The sequence below is a fragment of the Protopterus annectens genome, chromosome 1.part1 (genome assembly GCF_019279795.1).
Source record: "Protopterus annectens isolate FY-2018-M chromosome 1.part1, PAN1.0, whole genome shotgun sequence".
Classification (NCBI taxonomy): Eukaryota; Metazoa; Chordata; order Ceratodontiformes; family Protopteridae; genus Protopterus; species Protopterus annectens.
Window position 1 is genome coordinate 1,874,841,995 of NC_056726.1, and position 15,711 is coordinate 1,874,857,705.

General features: G+C 45.0%; 1 protein-coding gene across 11 annotated transcripts in view; it reads left to right on the forward strand.

Annotated features, from left to right (window-relative positions):
• Positions 1-15,711, forward strand: part of LOC122812836 (protein 4.1-like) — a gene marked incomplete at its 3' end in the record, with an annotated part of 3,376,257 nt that overhangs the window by 2,534,058 nt on the left and 826,488 nt on the right. For all 11 annotated transcript variants that reach the window (XM_044084885.1, XM_044084929.1, XM_044084895.1 and 8 more), the window contains 1 exon segment: positions 8,957-9,162. In XM_044084885.1, coding sequence (XP_043940820.1) covers positions 8,957-9,162 — 206 coding nt within the window.

Consider the following 15,711-nt stretch of genomic DNA (forward strand, 5'->3'; position numbering starts at 1 on the left):
GCAATGGGATGCTTCTACCTCCAAAAGCGGAGAAGACAAATCTCAACCTTATAGGAAACAGTCCCAATGATTTTCCTCTACCAGTGCCAAACACTTACCTTTTGGAAGCTCCCTTAGGGGGGAAAACTAGCACTTTTTTCACAAAACTGGCACATGATCACCCAGGACAAATGGGCTTTGAATATAGTGTCTCAGGGCTACAGGTTCCATTTTCACACCCTGCCAAAGGCAAGAGGCATGCTAGACCTGCCACACAATCAATGGGCAGAGGCACAAAAACAAGTTTCATCCCTCATGGACATGGGGGCCATTCAGCGAGTTCCACTACAGGAGCAGGGACAAGGATTTTACTCGCAACTTTTCCTGGTGCCCAGAAAGGACAAAGCCTGGAGACCAATACTGGACCTGTCTATTCTAAACACTTTTCTGGATGTTCCAAAATTCAGAATGTTGACTCTGCAACAACTTCTGCCCATGCTGGGCAAGAAAGCTTGACTTGTAACTTTGGACCTAAAAGAGGCATACCTGCATGTCCCAGTCAGACAGTCTTGCAGAAGATACCTCAGATTCATAGCTGGATCAGTGCACTACCATTTCTCTGCACTGCCTTTTGGCTTATCTACTGCGCCCAGGGTCTTCACAAAATGCCTGGCACCACTAATTGCTTTTTGCAGACAAAGAGGAATTCAAATATATCCCTACTTGGACGAATGCCTTATTCAAGCAGAGAACAAGGACATTTACTAAATCATCTGGCATTTGTAAAAAGATTGCTAATTTGCCTAGGGTACACAGTAAACGAAAAGAAATCAAAGCTAGTACCCTCACAAGAGATAATATTCCAGGGTGCAAGCTTAAATACAACTGCCCAGAAGGCTTATCTCATGCCAGGCAAACAAAGGCAACTGACTTCTTACTTCGAAATGTTGGCAACAAAAACCCAGTTATCTGCAAGAAAAATTCTGCAGGCTTTGGGCTTCATGGCGTCCTGCATTCTGTTAATTCCATATGCAGGACTGCATATGAGGAAACTACAATGGTATCTAAAAAGTGTTTGGACTCAACATTGCCGCAGCCTGGAAAAATTGATTTCACTCATCCCCTGCCTGCAACAGGAGTTCGATGGTGGGCGCAGGCCTGTCACCTCAACAAGGGACAGCCATTCACCTTACCCACAGCCAGACAAACACTAACAACAAATGCATCAGATTATGCCTGGGGGGCTCACTTGGCAGGGAAATGTATTCAGGGCACATGGCCCGCAAACTAGATGCATCTTCATATCAATCAAAAAGAGATGCTAGCTGTTCAGACTGCCCTGACAGCCTTCAAGGATTTACTTCATCCAAGACAACTGCTGATAAAGACGGACAATACTACAGTCATGTGGTACATAAAGAAGCAGGGAGGCACACATTCCTAGCCCCTCTGCATACAAGCCATGACTTTGTGGAACACAGCATTGACTTTTCAAGTACACCTGCAAGCACAATTCCTGCCAGGAAAGACAAATACTCTGGCAGACGAACTAAGCACAAACCTTATGGATACTCATGAGTCGAAACTAAATCCACAAATCGTCAGCTTGATAACAAAGGAATGGGGATGCCCAGACATAGATCTGTTTGCCTCCCCTCACAATTACCAACTACAGAGGTTCTGCACAAGGACTTATCACAGGCAAGCATGGAAAGTGAATGCTCTCATCATTCAGCTGGAAAACCCTTACAGTATATGCCTCTCCTCCCCAAGGTGCTTTTAAAGGTCAGACAAGAGAAGCCAAATATGATACTGATTGCCCCAGACTGGCCCCGCCAGCACTGGTACCCAATCCTAAAAAGCTTGTCTCAAGGCCCGGCCTGGACATTGCCTCAAATTCCTCACTTACTGACCCAACAAAACAATCAGATCCTGCACAGCCAACTCAGAACCCTAAATCTGACAGCATGGCGGATGATGTAACCATTCAGAACATACCTCTCTCTCTCTAAAGCAGTTATGGATGTCATTTTGGAAACCAGGAGGCCCAGCACCAGAAAATCTTATGCAGCAAAATGGAAGAGATTCTGTGCTTGGAACCAGGCACAGGGAATTGACACGCTGGTACCAAATATTCCTCAGATTTTACAATACCTAACTGAGATGCTGGACAAAGGCCTATCCTTTTCATCTATTAAGCTCCATGCCTCTGCCATTTCAGCTCATTATAATACAGACCCCCACCTATTTTTTCACATCCACTACTAAGGCAGTACCTCAGAGGAGCCAAAAACATAAGACTTCCAAGGAGAACGCCAATACCTGCATGGGACCTCAATTTTGTTGTGGAAAACCTCACACTGCCTCTTTTTGAGCCAGCCAATACAGCTGAGATAAAATTCTTATCGTGGAAAACAGCTCTGCTTCTAGCAATAACTTCGGCTAGGAGAGTCTCAGAGTTACAGGCACTAATGGCTGGGGAACCTTTTATAATATTCCATCCAGACAGGGTTTCTCTAAGGACAAACCCAACATTTATGCCTAAGGTAGTGTGCCGCTTGGCTCTTAACCAAACCATTCATTTGCCTACCTTTTATCCAAACCCACAGAATAAGGGGGAGAGACTTCTGCATTCTTTGGACATACACAGACAGCTACGCTTCTACTTGGACGGAACTAAAGCTTTCAGAAAGACTGAGCAACTCTTAGTGGCATATGCTGCAGGACCACAAGGAAAGGCTATCTCAAATCAGACTATTTCAAAATGGATAGGCCACTGCTTTCGTTTATGCTATTCACAACATGGCAAATCAGTGCCTAAGGGCATTAGACCACATTCAACCAGGGCAGCAGCCAATTCAGCAGCCTTCCTCAGAGGAGTACCAACCAGGGACATTTTGGAGGCTGCAACTTGGACTTCAGTGCACACTTTCACAAAGCACTACCACCTACCTCTTTACTCTAAATCCAGAGCAGGCTTTGCCACTGCAGTTCTGCAGGGCCTCATAGCCACTCCTAATTCTATTTAGGCCCAGCCACCCAACCTCAGCTTTGGGATTCTACCCAACTGTAATGACTGCAACAGTGAAACACGATGAACATAGTACAGTTGTGTACCTACCATAAATGTAGATGTTCGAGTGTATTCACTGTTGCAGTCTGGGTTACCCTCCCACCATCCCCCTTTCATTGCTGGGATTAATCTCTACTACTCTATTCTATACAACCTACGTGGTGTATTTGCTTGTAGATGAAGGAAATGTTTATGGTAGTGCATGCTTTTTTATTGGCATAATTTTTAGCCTACCCTTTTGGGGGCACCTGACATCTGGGGCAAGAAAAACTGAAGAAAATGGCGTCTGCTGCATCTTTTATACCCCTGGTGCATTGACGTCAGGGAAGAGGTGACAGCAACCGACGCCGGACCAGGACTTTGGAATTCAGGCTGACTGCGGGTAGCCTGCCAGCAGGATAACCCAACTGTAATGACTGCAACAGTGAATACACTCCAACATCTACATTTATGGTAGGTACACAGCTGTACTATTTACCACAGCACAGACCTTTAGCCATTACTCCTGTCTTAGATGTTGTGGATCATGTATTTATGGAATCCAGTTTGACTCCTGACACCCTTCCTCCTGCTCCCAAGAAACCTGACCGGTATTAGAATCCCTGACTCTCATAAATTTCTTTTCAAAAATCCTACTGCTGTCCCAGAGGTCATCTCCCAAGAACTTAAAGGAATTAAAGCAACCACAGCTAAGAATCCCACCCCCTCAGACAGGGATTCCCGAGCTGTAGACAGATGGGATAAAAAAGTATACACCTCTGCAACTCTTGCCATTAGAGCGCTAAATTGTCAGTTCCACATGCTGAAATACCAGCAACATACCTTGGAATTCTTCAAACAAAAAATATCCACCTTTCCTGCTTGTGCAGAAAATAAGCCACTACAAGAGCTTATGCCTTCTGAAAGCCAAGTTACTAAACACACCTTGCAATGTGTCTTTGACGCTCTAGAAGCATCTTGCAGGGCAGCAGCCACTGGTTCTGTACTTAGGAGGCATGCTTGGCTTAAGGAACAGACCTTGTCAGATCATGTCAAATCAAAACTATTGAACGCACCATTGAACAAAGACAATTTGTTTGGCACCAAGGCAGAAGAGGTCTTTAAAAAGATGGAAGAAAAAGCTAAATCTATGCAGACAGTTAAAGATTTCTTACAGGTCCAGGCTCCAAGGTTCAGTAGGCATTGCCCATCCAAGCACTGGTCTTTTCCGGCCCCTTCCAGGCCAGCTCAGCCAAGACTTAGGGGAAGCAGACACCCCCCCCCCCTTCCCAGACAGCAGTCCCAGGGAATGCAGATATCTAAGCAATGAAGTTCCTCCACTTCAAAAACAGAGTGCTAAGCCACCCCCTTATGGAACAAACTCACAGTGATGTTACACCTCCACCCCTTACCTCTGCCCACCTGCTTGTGCCCCTAGGAGGAAAATCTCCTCCCATGCAAACAACTGGGCCTCTATTACCAACGACCGATGGATCCTCAACATAGTTTCCCAGGGATACAAATTTTATTTCCACACTCTGCCAGCCCCAAAAGGGTTCCCAGATCTTCCTCCAAAACAATGGGCAGAGGCCAAAAAACGAGTCCATTCCCTGCTCTCCATGAGGGCAATACAGCCTATTCCTGCAGACCAGATAGGCCAAGGTTATTTTCCAGGCTTTTCCTGGTACCCAGAAAAGAGGGCACCTGGTGCCCAATCCTTGATCTATCAATTCTAAACACTTTCTGGTGATACCAAAATTCAAAATGCTCACCCTCCAGCAGCTTCTTTCTATGCTTTCCAAGGATGCTTGGTTAGCCACCCTAGACCTAAAAGTGGCTTACCTACACATCCCAATCAGGAAATCTTGCAGGAAATATCTGCGTTTCAGGGCAAGATATATGCTCTTTCATTTCTCTGCACTTCCCTTTGGCTTATCCACTGCTCCCAGAGTTTTCACAAAATGCCTGGCTCCAGCCATTGCTTATTGCAGACAGAAAAATATTCAAATTTACCCCTACTTAGACAACTGCCTGATTCAGGCATTCAGTAAAAGCTTTTACAGCACTTGACCTTTGTAAAGGACCTACTGACCTTGGGGTATATTATAAATGAAAATAAATCAAAACTAGTCCCCGCTCAAAAAGTTGTATTCCTGGGAGGAAGCCTGGACACAGCATCCCAGAATGACATTCCTTACTCCAGAAAAATGCGTACCTGACAGGCTACTTCTCTCAACTAGCCACCAGAACCCAGTTATCCGTAAGGAAAATCCTGCAAGCTGTAGGGTTCATAGCCTCCTGCATTCTTCTCATTCCATATGCCAGACTGCATATGAGGAAACTACAGTGGTACTTAAAAAGCCTTTGGTGTCAACACTCCCAGGACCTGGAAGCTATCCTATGATACCCTGTCTAAGGAAAGGTTTTCTTTGAAGGGCAGCAGCATGCAACCACAACAGGGGGTCTTCCCTTCTCACAACCCCATGCCACCCAGACGTTCACCACAGACGCATCAGATTATACCTGGGGTGCACACCTGGACGGCAGGTGCATTCTGGGTCATTGGAGCCCAAATCAAATACATCTGCACATCAACCAAAAAAATGCTGTGACAGCTTTCAGACCCCTACTCTCCCCGGGGCCTCTAATGATCAAAACAGAACACCACACAGTGATGTGGTATATCAACAAGCAGGGTGGAACTCACTGTCATCCTCTCTACAGGTTCGCCATGACCCTTTGGCACACGGCTTCAGGCTTGCAAATACACCTGCTAGCACAATTCCTGCCAGGCTCCCTAAACTCTCTGGCAGACACCTTAAGCAGAAACCTGCTAGACCCACATGAGTGGCAGCTAGACCATAGAACCTTCACCCTTGTAACCCAGAAATGGGGCACCTCGAAGGTGGACCTCTTTGCCTCCCACTACAATCACCAGCTCAGCAAATTCTGCACCAGGGAACCTCACAGCAAAGCCTGCTCTAAACTTCCAATGGGTAAACATCTCGATCTATGCATTTCCTCCTATACCACTAATTTCAAGGGTACTTCTCAAAATAAGGGAGGAAAAAACAAGGGCAATCTTGATTGCCCCAGTCTGGCCATGCCAGTGTTGGTACCCACTGCTGCGCAGCCTGTCACCCCTGCTACCATGGCACCTACCTCAGACCCCAACTCCCCTGACTCAGACGAATGGAGAATTCATGCATCCGCAATTGCAGACCCTGAACCTGGCTGCCTGGCTTATACCCTGACCTCTCCTCTAGCTAACAGCCTAAGCAAACAAGTCCTGGATATTATACGTGAGGCCAGATGCCCCAGCACTAGAAAATCCTATGCTGACGATTGGAAAAGGTTTTGCACCTGGATCCAGGCTAAAGGAGCTGAAACAGCACAGCCCTCCCTACCTCTCATCCTGTATAACCTAGCAGACCTACACAGGGGCCTATCCTTGTCTTCTGTTAAAATTCATGCCTCTGCCATCTCTGCTCATTACAACATATAGCCACCTCTCTTCTCACACCCTCTCATCAAACAGTTCCTAAGAGAGGCTAGCAATTTAAGACCACCCAGAAGAACTCCTACCCCAACTTGGGAGCTTAATTTTGTGTTGGAAAAGCTCACCCTACCCTCCTTTGAGCCTGCAGGTTCAGCAGAGTTAAAATTCCCCTCTCGGAAAACAACCTTGCTTCTGGCCATCACTTCAGCTAGAAGAGTTTGCCCTTCATCATTTTCCTTGTTGACAGAGTCTTCCTCAGGACTAACCCAACTTTCATGCCTAAAGTGGTGTCCAATGTGGCTCTCGACCAATCATTTCATTTGCCCACTATTTTCCCTAACCCACAAAACAAGGGGGAAAGAATTCTGCATTCTCTAGATGTGCACAGACAGCTCAGATTCTACCTGGATAGGACTTAATCTTTTGGGAAAACTGACCAATTGCTAGTCAGCTTTGCAGCAGGGGCAGAAGGCAAGGCTCTATCCAAACAATCAATCCCCAAATGGATAGCACACTGCATCAATTTCTGCTACAAACACCATGGGAAACTGCCCCTAAGGGGGCCAGGACCCATTCCACCATGGCAACCGCCACCTCTGCAGCTTTTCTCAGAGGGGTCCCCACCAAGGACATCCTGGAGGCTGGAACATGGACTTCTGTTCATACCTTCACAAAGCATTACCACCTGCCTATCTTCTCCAAATCCAGGGCAGGTTTTGCAACTGTAGTTTTGCAGGGCATCCTAGCCAGCCCCCAGTCTTCTTGACTGCCTCCACCCTTTTCTTCAGCTTTGGGAATCAACCCAAGTGTGATGACTGCAATGATGAAACACGAAGAACATAGTACAGTTTTCTACACTTACTATAAATGTAGATGTTCGAGTGTATTCACTGTTGCAGTCTTGGTTTCCCACTCTCCATCCCCCCTTGTCTCTCCCTCTCTCCCTCACTCTTTACAAGGAATTTTTTGGTATTTACTTTCTACTGGTGGTGTTCTTCCACCATAACCTAGCTCCCTATTTGGGGGCTCCTAACAGCTGGTGCAAGAAAAACTGATGTAATGGCATTGGCTGCCTGTTTTATACCACTGAAGACCTGATGTCAGTACTGGAACGACAGCAACCGACGCAGAAATACTAAGCCTCTGGTATTCAGGCTGACTGATGGCTACCCTTGGCAGGATAACCCAAGTGTGATGACTGCAACAGTGAATACACTCGAACATCTACATTTATGGTAAGTGTACACAACTGTACTTCATGGCACATAGAAAGTGCTCTGAAGATTTGAAAGCTGGCTGGTGGTCATATCTTGCGGAGGTCAGAACCCACACAGCTTAAGCAGCTACAGCAGTGATCTATTAGAACATCTGTTATAGTAAGTTTATTTACTCAGCTGTACTTTATTTTCCTATTCTTGCCGACTGACTCTCGATTCTGTACCCCCTTCTGCCCATTTGTTCCAGTGGGCTGTAGCAAAGTGCGTCTCCCCTCAATTTCACAAGGAGTGTGTCCTGTCAGGCAGCCTGCTCCCGTTCTGTGAGGCACAAGCAGCGATTTCTGTAGTCTCCCCCAGGGAAGTCGCACCACTCCAGGTGCCTTGGTTGTGTGACAGACACCCCCCCCCCCAGGTGGGGGGAGGCAAATGGGCAACACCTCTTCACTGCTGTCTCTCTTCCCTGCCTGAATGTACCAGTGCCAGGTTCATCAATTGAATTATTGTCAACTTTAGAAGTTGATGAATAAAATTTAAGATGAGATGTTCTATGCTTTTTATTTTATGTCTGGAGTTTTGTTAGGGGAAAGCTGAAGATGTGCAGTCTCAGCATTTGGGGGTATATGTTATAATGGGTACTGCAGACTCAGTGTCCTTTGTCATCAATGTTTAGCTACCAACATATTTTGAAGTAACTACCTGGGAAGTAGTAATATACACTCTTACTAATTACTGAGTTTATATAAGTGCTTTGAATGGTTTTGAGGTTTGCTTATTGGGCCAGTGTGTATTCCTTTTGAGAGATGAGCATAAATTCATCATATTTCTCCTCCAGAATCTCCTTTTGTGTGTTCCTTCTTAGCTGTTCCTAGAATTTTCTCTTTTATAGCGAGACAAGTTAATTTTATTTTAGAATGATTGTTGTTTTACCAGAGTCATTTCATTATGTATTTGTGTGTATATTTTTGTAGGCTTTAACTAAATCAACAGCATACTTTTAGTCTGGCTATATGGACAGATCTGGAGGCTTTTGTAGTTGGCATTGAATTCATATTGATTTAATCCTTGTTTTTTTCATTGTTAACATGAACTACAGTTTTCTTTCTAGTTATCACTTCCCAGTAAGATGATCCTTTCAAGGATGATGGCAGTGAAAGATGTCTTAGAGAAACACAGTTGGCATGCTTATCAGGTAATCTGTTTTTCTTTCAGCTGCAGTGACTGTAACCCCAGATCGAAGTTTGCGACCCACCTCTGCCCCAGTGATTGCTCAGAGTCACTCAGATGAGGCAGGTGTCTTGCCTCCAACTTCTTTTAAAGAAGTAGAGGTGTGCAGCGTAGTAAAAGAACCGAAGATTCAAGAAAAGCCTGATGAGAAAGTGGTCCAGAAAGTTGTTGTAGACCCTATAGAAGTCAAGGTACTCACTCAAATGTTTAGTGAACTGATATTAAAAATAATGACTTTGTTAAACTTTAATTGAGTTCTCATTTTGCAAAGCTGTATAGAATGTACTATTTTAAATTGCTTATTTTCCATTTTACAGTATATAGTCTGTTTTGATGTTTATGATAATATGAACCGTATTCCTTCAACCCCCATCCACTTGAGTTGCTTAATTCTTAAGTCATGTTCCTAAGAATTTGAGCGTCTCTCTCATTTGCATTTATATTTACTTGAAGTCAAAGGCAGAGCATGACTGTATTTCAGGTGCATTTAACATTCTACCTCCCCTCTGTCTCTGTGTGCTTCTTCTCTATGTTTTCTTGCCCTTATGAATGCCTCTTTGGATGTTTTCTGTATCACCCATTCTGATAGTTCATTTCATGAGTCAACAACCTACTCCTTGACAAATAATACTTTGAGACACATGGAGTAATTGGTCCCCGCGTTTTGTTGCATTTGCCCCCTGCTTCCCTCCCCCACTTCTGTGCCTTTAAATGTCCCTGACTTAATGCTGTGTTACACATATTGCATCGCTTGTCTCTTCTGATCTCTGTCCCTAGTGAGAAAAACTGTACTCTTCTACTCATGCCCCACCCCCTCACCTATGAACCATTCTGGTGACTTTCTTCTGGACTCTCTCCAGCAGCCTGATGTCCTTTTCCTTGTATTGCCTCCAGAACTGCAAACAATACTCAAGGTGTACTCTGCCCAGGTACTGTAGAGCAGAATCCTTAACCCATTGACTCTGGAATCTGTGTCACAGAAAATGCGCCCCTGCATTCTATTTACAGCTCTCTCATTGTGTGCCTGGTGGTCCAGTCCAAGTGTGATTCACATCACCCATTCCATTTTACTGATATTGTGACATCATTCCACACCTCTCCAACTGATACTTCACACCACAGTTTAATTACAAGGGCAGAACTTTGCCTTTATCTACATGGAGCCTCTCCTCTTCCACTTTTCTGCCTCCTTGGTCATTCTTCTCAAGTCCTTTCTTAGTTTCTTTTCCCAACATACATATGCACATGCCCTCCGTTTTTGCACTTTGTATTGTTAGATGTGTGTTTTGCTGATGAGAGATGTGTGATTTTTTTATTCTGAGTTGAGGAAGGGGTCATCAAATGTGATTTAAGACAACATGACTTGGTTAGCTGTGCAGATGTAGTTTATTGTGGGAAGATGAGGTTTTACATTTACGCTAATGAATGATGATAGAATGCCGAGAATTTCATTGTATTATAGCAACAGACATTTGATAAGATTTATGCGTTGAACAAACTACTAACAGAGAAAAAGTGAAAGAGCATTTTTTATTTTACAGTCGAGCTGAAGACCCCAAGAAAAAAATGTTTTGTGTTTAACCTAAAGTGTTAGAATGCTTAGATGCTCATATATTGATAACTGTTGTATTACGGGTTAAATCTTGCCAATGATATAACAGCTGGCCAGCTTCCAAAGCTTCAGTGCACCTTCCATTCACCCAAATTGTCAGGCAGCTCAAGCTGAACTGACTAAAAGACAATTTAGGCGTGAAGTCCTTTTGAACTTTACTGCCTCAGAAGAGTATGCGGATGTTCATCGTGCATACAGCTGCAGTCATAACAGATGGGTTCTCCTGCCGTCAGGCGGGTCCTCGGTCGGCCGAATTCCAAAGTCTAGGTCTGGCGTCGGTTGTCGTCGCTTCTTCCCTGACGTCAGTGCGACAGGGGTATAAAGGAACCAGCCGACACCATTTTCTTCAGTCTTTCTTGCCGCGTGGTGCCCGAAGCAGAAGCAGTTCGCAAGTGCCGGTCGGCCAGCTCCTGAAATTACGAAAATTTTGAAACCGAAGTCTTCTTGAAAGCTAAGTACCCTGTTGGGTAAACTTTTCTTGCCACAGACCGATGTCAGACAAAGTTGATAATTGTATTTCATGTGGGAAGCAAATACCGCATAAGGATTTCCATTCCCTCTGTATACCTTGTTTAGGCCCAGACCCCGACGTCTCGGTCTGTCGCTTTTGTGCTACATTCAACAAACGCACCATTAAGCGTCGGGCGGAGTTCGCCCAGCATTATTTTGGAAAAACATTTAACTATATTATGTCATCGGATACTCCGACTCCAGTTCTGTCTAAAAAATGCAAAGATAAGGACCGACACACGAGGTCCGCGGCCTCTACCGACACCACGCCAAAGCCGACTACAAATGGTCCGGTTCTCAGCGAGCCCTCGCAGCTCCTGACTACCGGCGACACTTCATTGGCGGTGTCTCCTGTGCCAGTCGCAGGCTCCTTGGCCCACACCCCGACTACAGATACCGAAGCCACTCTTGGCATTGAACCTCAAAATGTAGACAGGTCTACCTCCACTCAAAGTGTCTTCAGACCTTCCTCTTCTTTTTCCATCAAGGCTTTCACTAAGTCTAAAGCAGCCATGCACTCTAAGAGACAAGTTACACAGGGCTCATCTCCAGGCCCCATGCCTAAAAAACAGATGCTTAAAATGGCTGAGGATTTAATTACTCTTATCAGGGGTTCTCAACCCCCACTGGACAAAAGGCCCAGAGTGGAGGAAGAATCCCCCTCCTCTGATCAGGGCTCCATTATTTCAGAGCACTCTGATGATCAGGAACGTTCTTACTCCCCTTTTGAAGACTCTGATGCAGAGGAGTCCATTCCTTCTGTATCCCCCCCCAGAGGATTACTCATTTGGGGAAACTTTGCATACCTTAAGGGAACACTTCCACTGGGAAGGCCAAGATTATTCAGATTCCAAGAAAAGGCTTAGGAATTTCTCTTGCTACCTCAGCACAGGCCTCTGGCTATACCTCCTGTCTTGGACATCCTAGATGATGTTTACTCGGAGGCCTGCCTTAACCCGGACTCTCTGCCTCCAGCCCCAGTTAAGCCTGACAGGTACTACAGGGTTCCTGACTCACACCAATTTCTATACAAAAGCCATGCTGCTGACCCAGAAACCATCTCACAGGGTCCCAAGGGAATTAAGGCCTCCACTGCTAAAAATCCATTACCTTCCGAGAGAGATTCCAGATCCTTAGAAAGGTGGGGAAAAAAGGTATATACCTCGGCTATCTTAACCATGAGGGCCTTAAACTGTCAGTTCCATATGCTAAAATACCAACAGTTTTTGTTAATCACAATTGAAAAGTAAAATGTCACAACCTGAACAACCAGACTTGAAGGAGTTGCAGGATTTGATGCATAGTGCAGAACAAGTGGGTAAGCATACCTTGCAATGTGGTTTTGATGCTCTAGAGGCCTCATGTAGAGCTGCTGTTACAGGATCAGTCATACGTAGACATGCCTGGCTCAAGGAACAAACCTTGCCTGATCATGTCAAAGCTAAATTACTAGATGCTCCTCTACAAAAGGATGTATTATTTGGTGCTAATGCTGAGGAGGTATAAAGGAAAATGGAGGAAAAGGCTAAATCAATGCAAACTGTGAAAGATTTTCTACAGGTACAACGCCCACGTTTCAGTAGAAATTGGCCTTCCAAAAATTGGTCCTTTCCAGCCACGGACAGACCCCAAAGAGGCAGATACAGGTGCCCGAGGGGCAGAGGACAATCCCAAGGATCGTTTAGAGGCAGACAATGGCAAGCTCCTACACAGAGAGGTGGTGAGGATAACTCGCAATCATTCAGAAAGCAAGCCCAATGACTTTCCCCTTTGCATGCCAAGCAAGACTCAAATGGCAGCCCCCTTAGGAGGAAAGCTGGCATTATTTTCAAAAAATTGGCATATTGTCACAAGACAAATGGATCCTGGACATTATAAACAGAGGCTACAGATTCCATTTTCACACCCTTCCAAAAATCAGAGGCATGCCAAACCTGCCACACAATCAAAGGGCAGAGGCACAAAGGCAAATTACAGATCTCATAGACATGAAAGCTATTCAAGAGGTACCTACGCACGAACAAGGTCAAGGTTTTTATTCCAGGCTATTCCTGGTACCAAGGAAGGGAAAAGATTGGAGACCTATTTTGGACCTATCCATCCTAAACACATTTCTACTCGTACCAAAATTCAAGATGCTCACTCTACAGCAGCTTCTTCCCATGCTGGGCAAGGAGGCATACCTGCATGTCCCAATCAGACAAAATTGCAGAAGATACCTCAGATTTCTTGTAGGTTCAACCCATTATCAATTCTCTGCATTGCCCTTTGGCTTATCTACTGTGCCCAGAGTATTCACGAAATGCCTGGCATCAGTAATTGCCTGCTGCAGACTTCAAGGGATACAGATATACCCCTATTTGGATGACTGCCTGATCCAAGCGGACAGCAAGCACATTCTTCTGAAACATCTGGCTTATGTAATAATGTTGTTGAACTCTCTGGGATACACAGTCAACAAAAAGAAATCAAGGCTAATACCCTCTCGAAAGATAATTTTCCTGGGTGCCAACTTGGACACAAACACCCAGATGGCCTACCTCACACCAGAGAAGCAGGGGCAACTAACTCAATACTTCAGAGCACTAGCAAATTACACCAGGCTGACTGCAAGGAAAATCCTGCAGGCTCTGGGATACATGGCATCTTGCATCTTACTAATCCCATGTGCAAAGCTGCATATGAGGAAACTTCAATGGTACCTGAAAAACCTATGGTCTCAACACAGCCACAGTTTGGAAACAATAATACCACTAATTCCATGTCTACAAAAGGAATTTCTGTGGTGGGCTCAAGCATGCCAAACAAACACAGGTCTTCCATTCAGCAAGCCTCAAGCAAATCAAGTCATCACAACAGACGCCTCGGACTACGCCTGGGGGGCGCACATAACAGATCGGTGCATTCAGGGCAAATGGTCCCAAAAAGAAAAGCACCTTCACATCAATCAAAAGGAAATGCTAGCAGTAATAAATGCTATTATAGCTTTCAAGGACCTTCTGCAACCAGGTCAACTATTGATAAGAACGGATAACACCACAGTTATGTGGTACATAAACAAACAGGGAGGAACACATTCATACCCCCTATGCAGACTGGCCATGGACTTACAAATTGAACTACAAGCACAGTACTTGCCAGGCAAGGAAAACACGCTGGCAGACAGCCTAAGCAGAAATATGACAGATCCACACGAATGGAAGTTGCATCCAAAAGTGTTGACAGAAATAATCCAAGCATGGAGAAGGCCAGACATGGATCTCTTTGCCTCCCACAAAAATCACCAATTGACAAAATTCTGCTCAAGGATTTTCCATCCAAAGGCCTGGAGAGTGGACGCTCTCTCTTTCAGTTGGACATCAATAACAGTTTATGCCTTCCCACCTCTTCGTCTGCTGCCCAAAGTTCTATTGAAAACCAGAGCAGACAGACCAAAGATGATTCTCATTGCTCCGGACTGGCCAAGACAACACTGGTACCCACTCCTGAGGAGCCTGATGCATTCCCCACCATGGACCCTGCCTCTAATGCCTCTTCTCCTGACTCAGCACAGCTTCAAAACTCTTCACAGCCAGCTAAAAGCACTCAATCTAGCCGCATGGAAGATTCCTTAGCATCACAACAGACCCTACTCTCCAAGGAGGTGCAGGATGTCATTTTGGAGGCCAGAAGGCCGTCAACTAGAAAAGCTTACACCGCAAAATGGAAACGGTTTTGTGTCTGGAATGAGAAAAAGGGCCAGGATCCTGGAAAACTGAATTTACCTCAAATCCTACAGTATCTAGCTGAGCTGCTAAGCAGTGGACTTTCATTCTCCTCCATTAAAATCCATGCCTCAGACATTTCTGCAGAATACAACACTGATCCACCTTATTCTCTCACCCTCTCTTAAGACAGTTCCTCAGATGGGCTAAGAATCTAAGACCCCCAAGGAAACAACCAATACCTGCTTGGGATCTCAATTTAATTCTGGAAAAACTGACCTTGCCTCCCTTTGAGCCAGCTGCCTCATCAGATTTGCAATATTTGTCCTGGAAAACAGTTTTCCTTCTGGCTATTACCTCAGCTCGTAGAGTTTCAGAACTACAAGCTCTCATGGCTGTGCAGCCTTTTATCATCTTCCATCAGGACAGAGTTTCCTTACGAACCAACCCGTCCTTTATGCCTAAAGTGGTATCCAGGGTAGCTTTGAATCAGGCCATACACTTACCTACCTTTTATCCTAATCCTCAAAACAAAGGGGAGAGATTACTACATTCCTTGGACATCCACAGACAACTCTGTTATTATCTGGACAGAACAAAGCCTTTCAGAAAATCAGAACAGCTCTTTGTGCCCTATGCTGTAGGAGCTCAAGGAAAGCCAATTTCCAAACAGACCATCTCAAAATGGATAGCCCACTGCATACGCTTTTGCTATTCTTTTCATGGCAAAACTGTACCTACAGGCATCAGATCTCACTCCACAAGGGCCACAGCTACCTCTGCAGCTTTCCTCAGAGGAGTTCCTACCAAAAATATTTTGGAAGCTTCCATTTTCTTAATTTTGATAATGTTTTATGACTTTCCTCTTTAGGAAAGTTATTTTAAAGCTAGGAGTGTTGAGTTTTAATGGATCA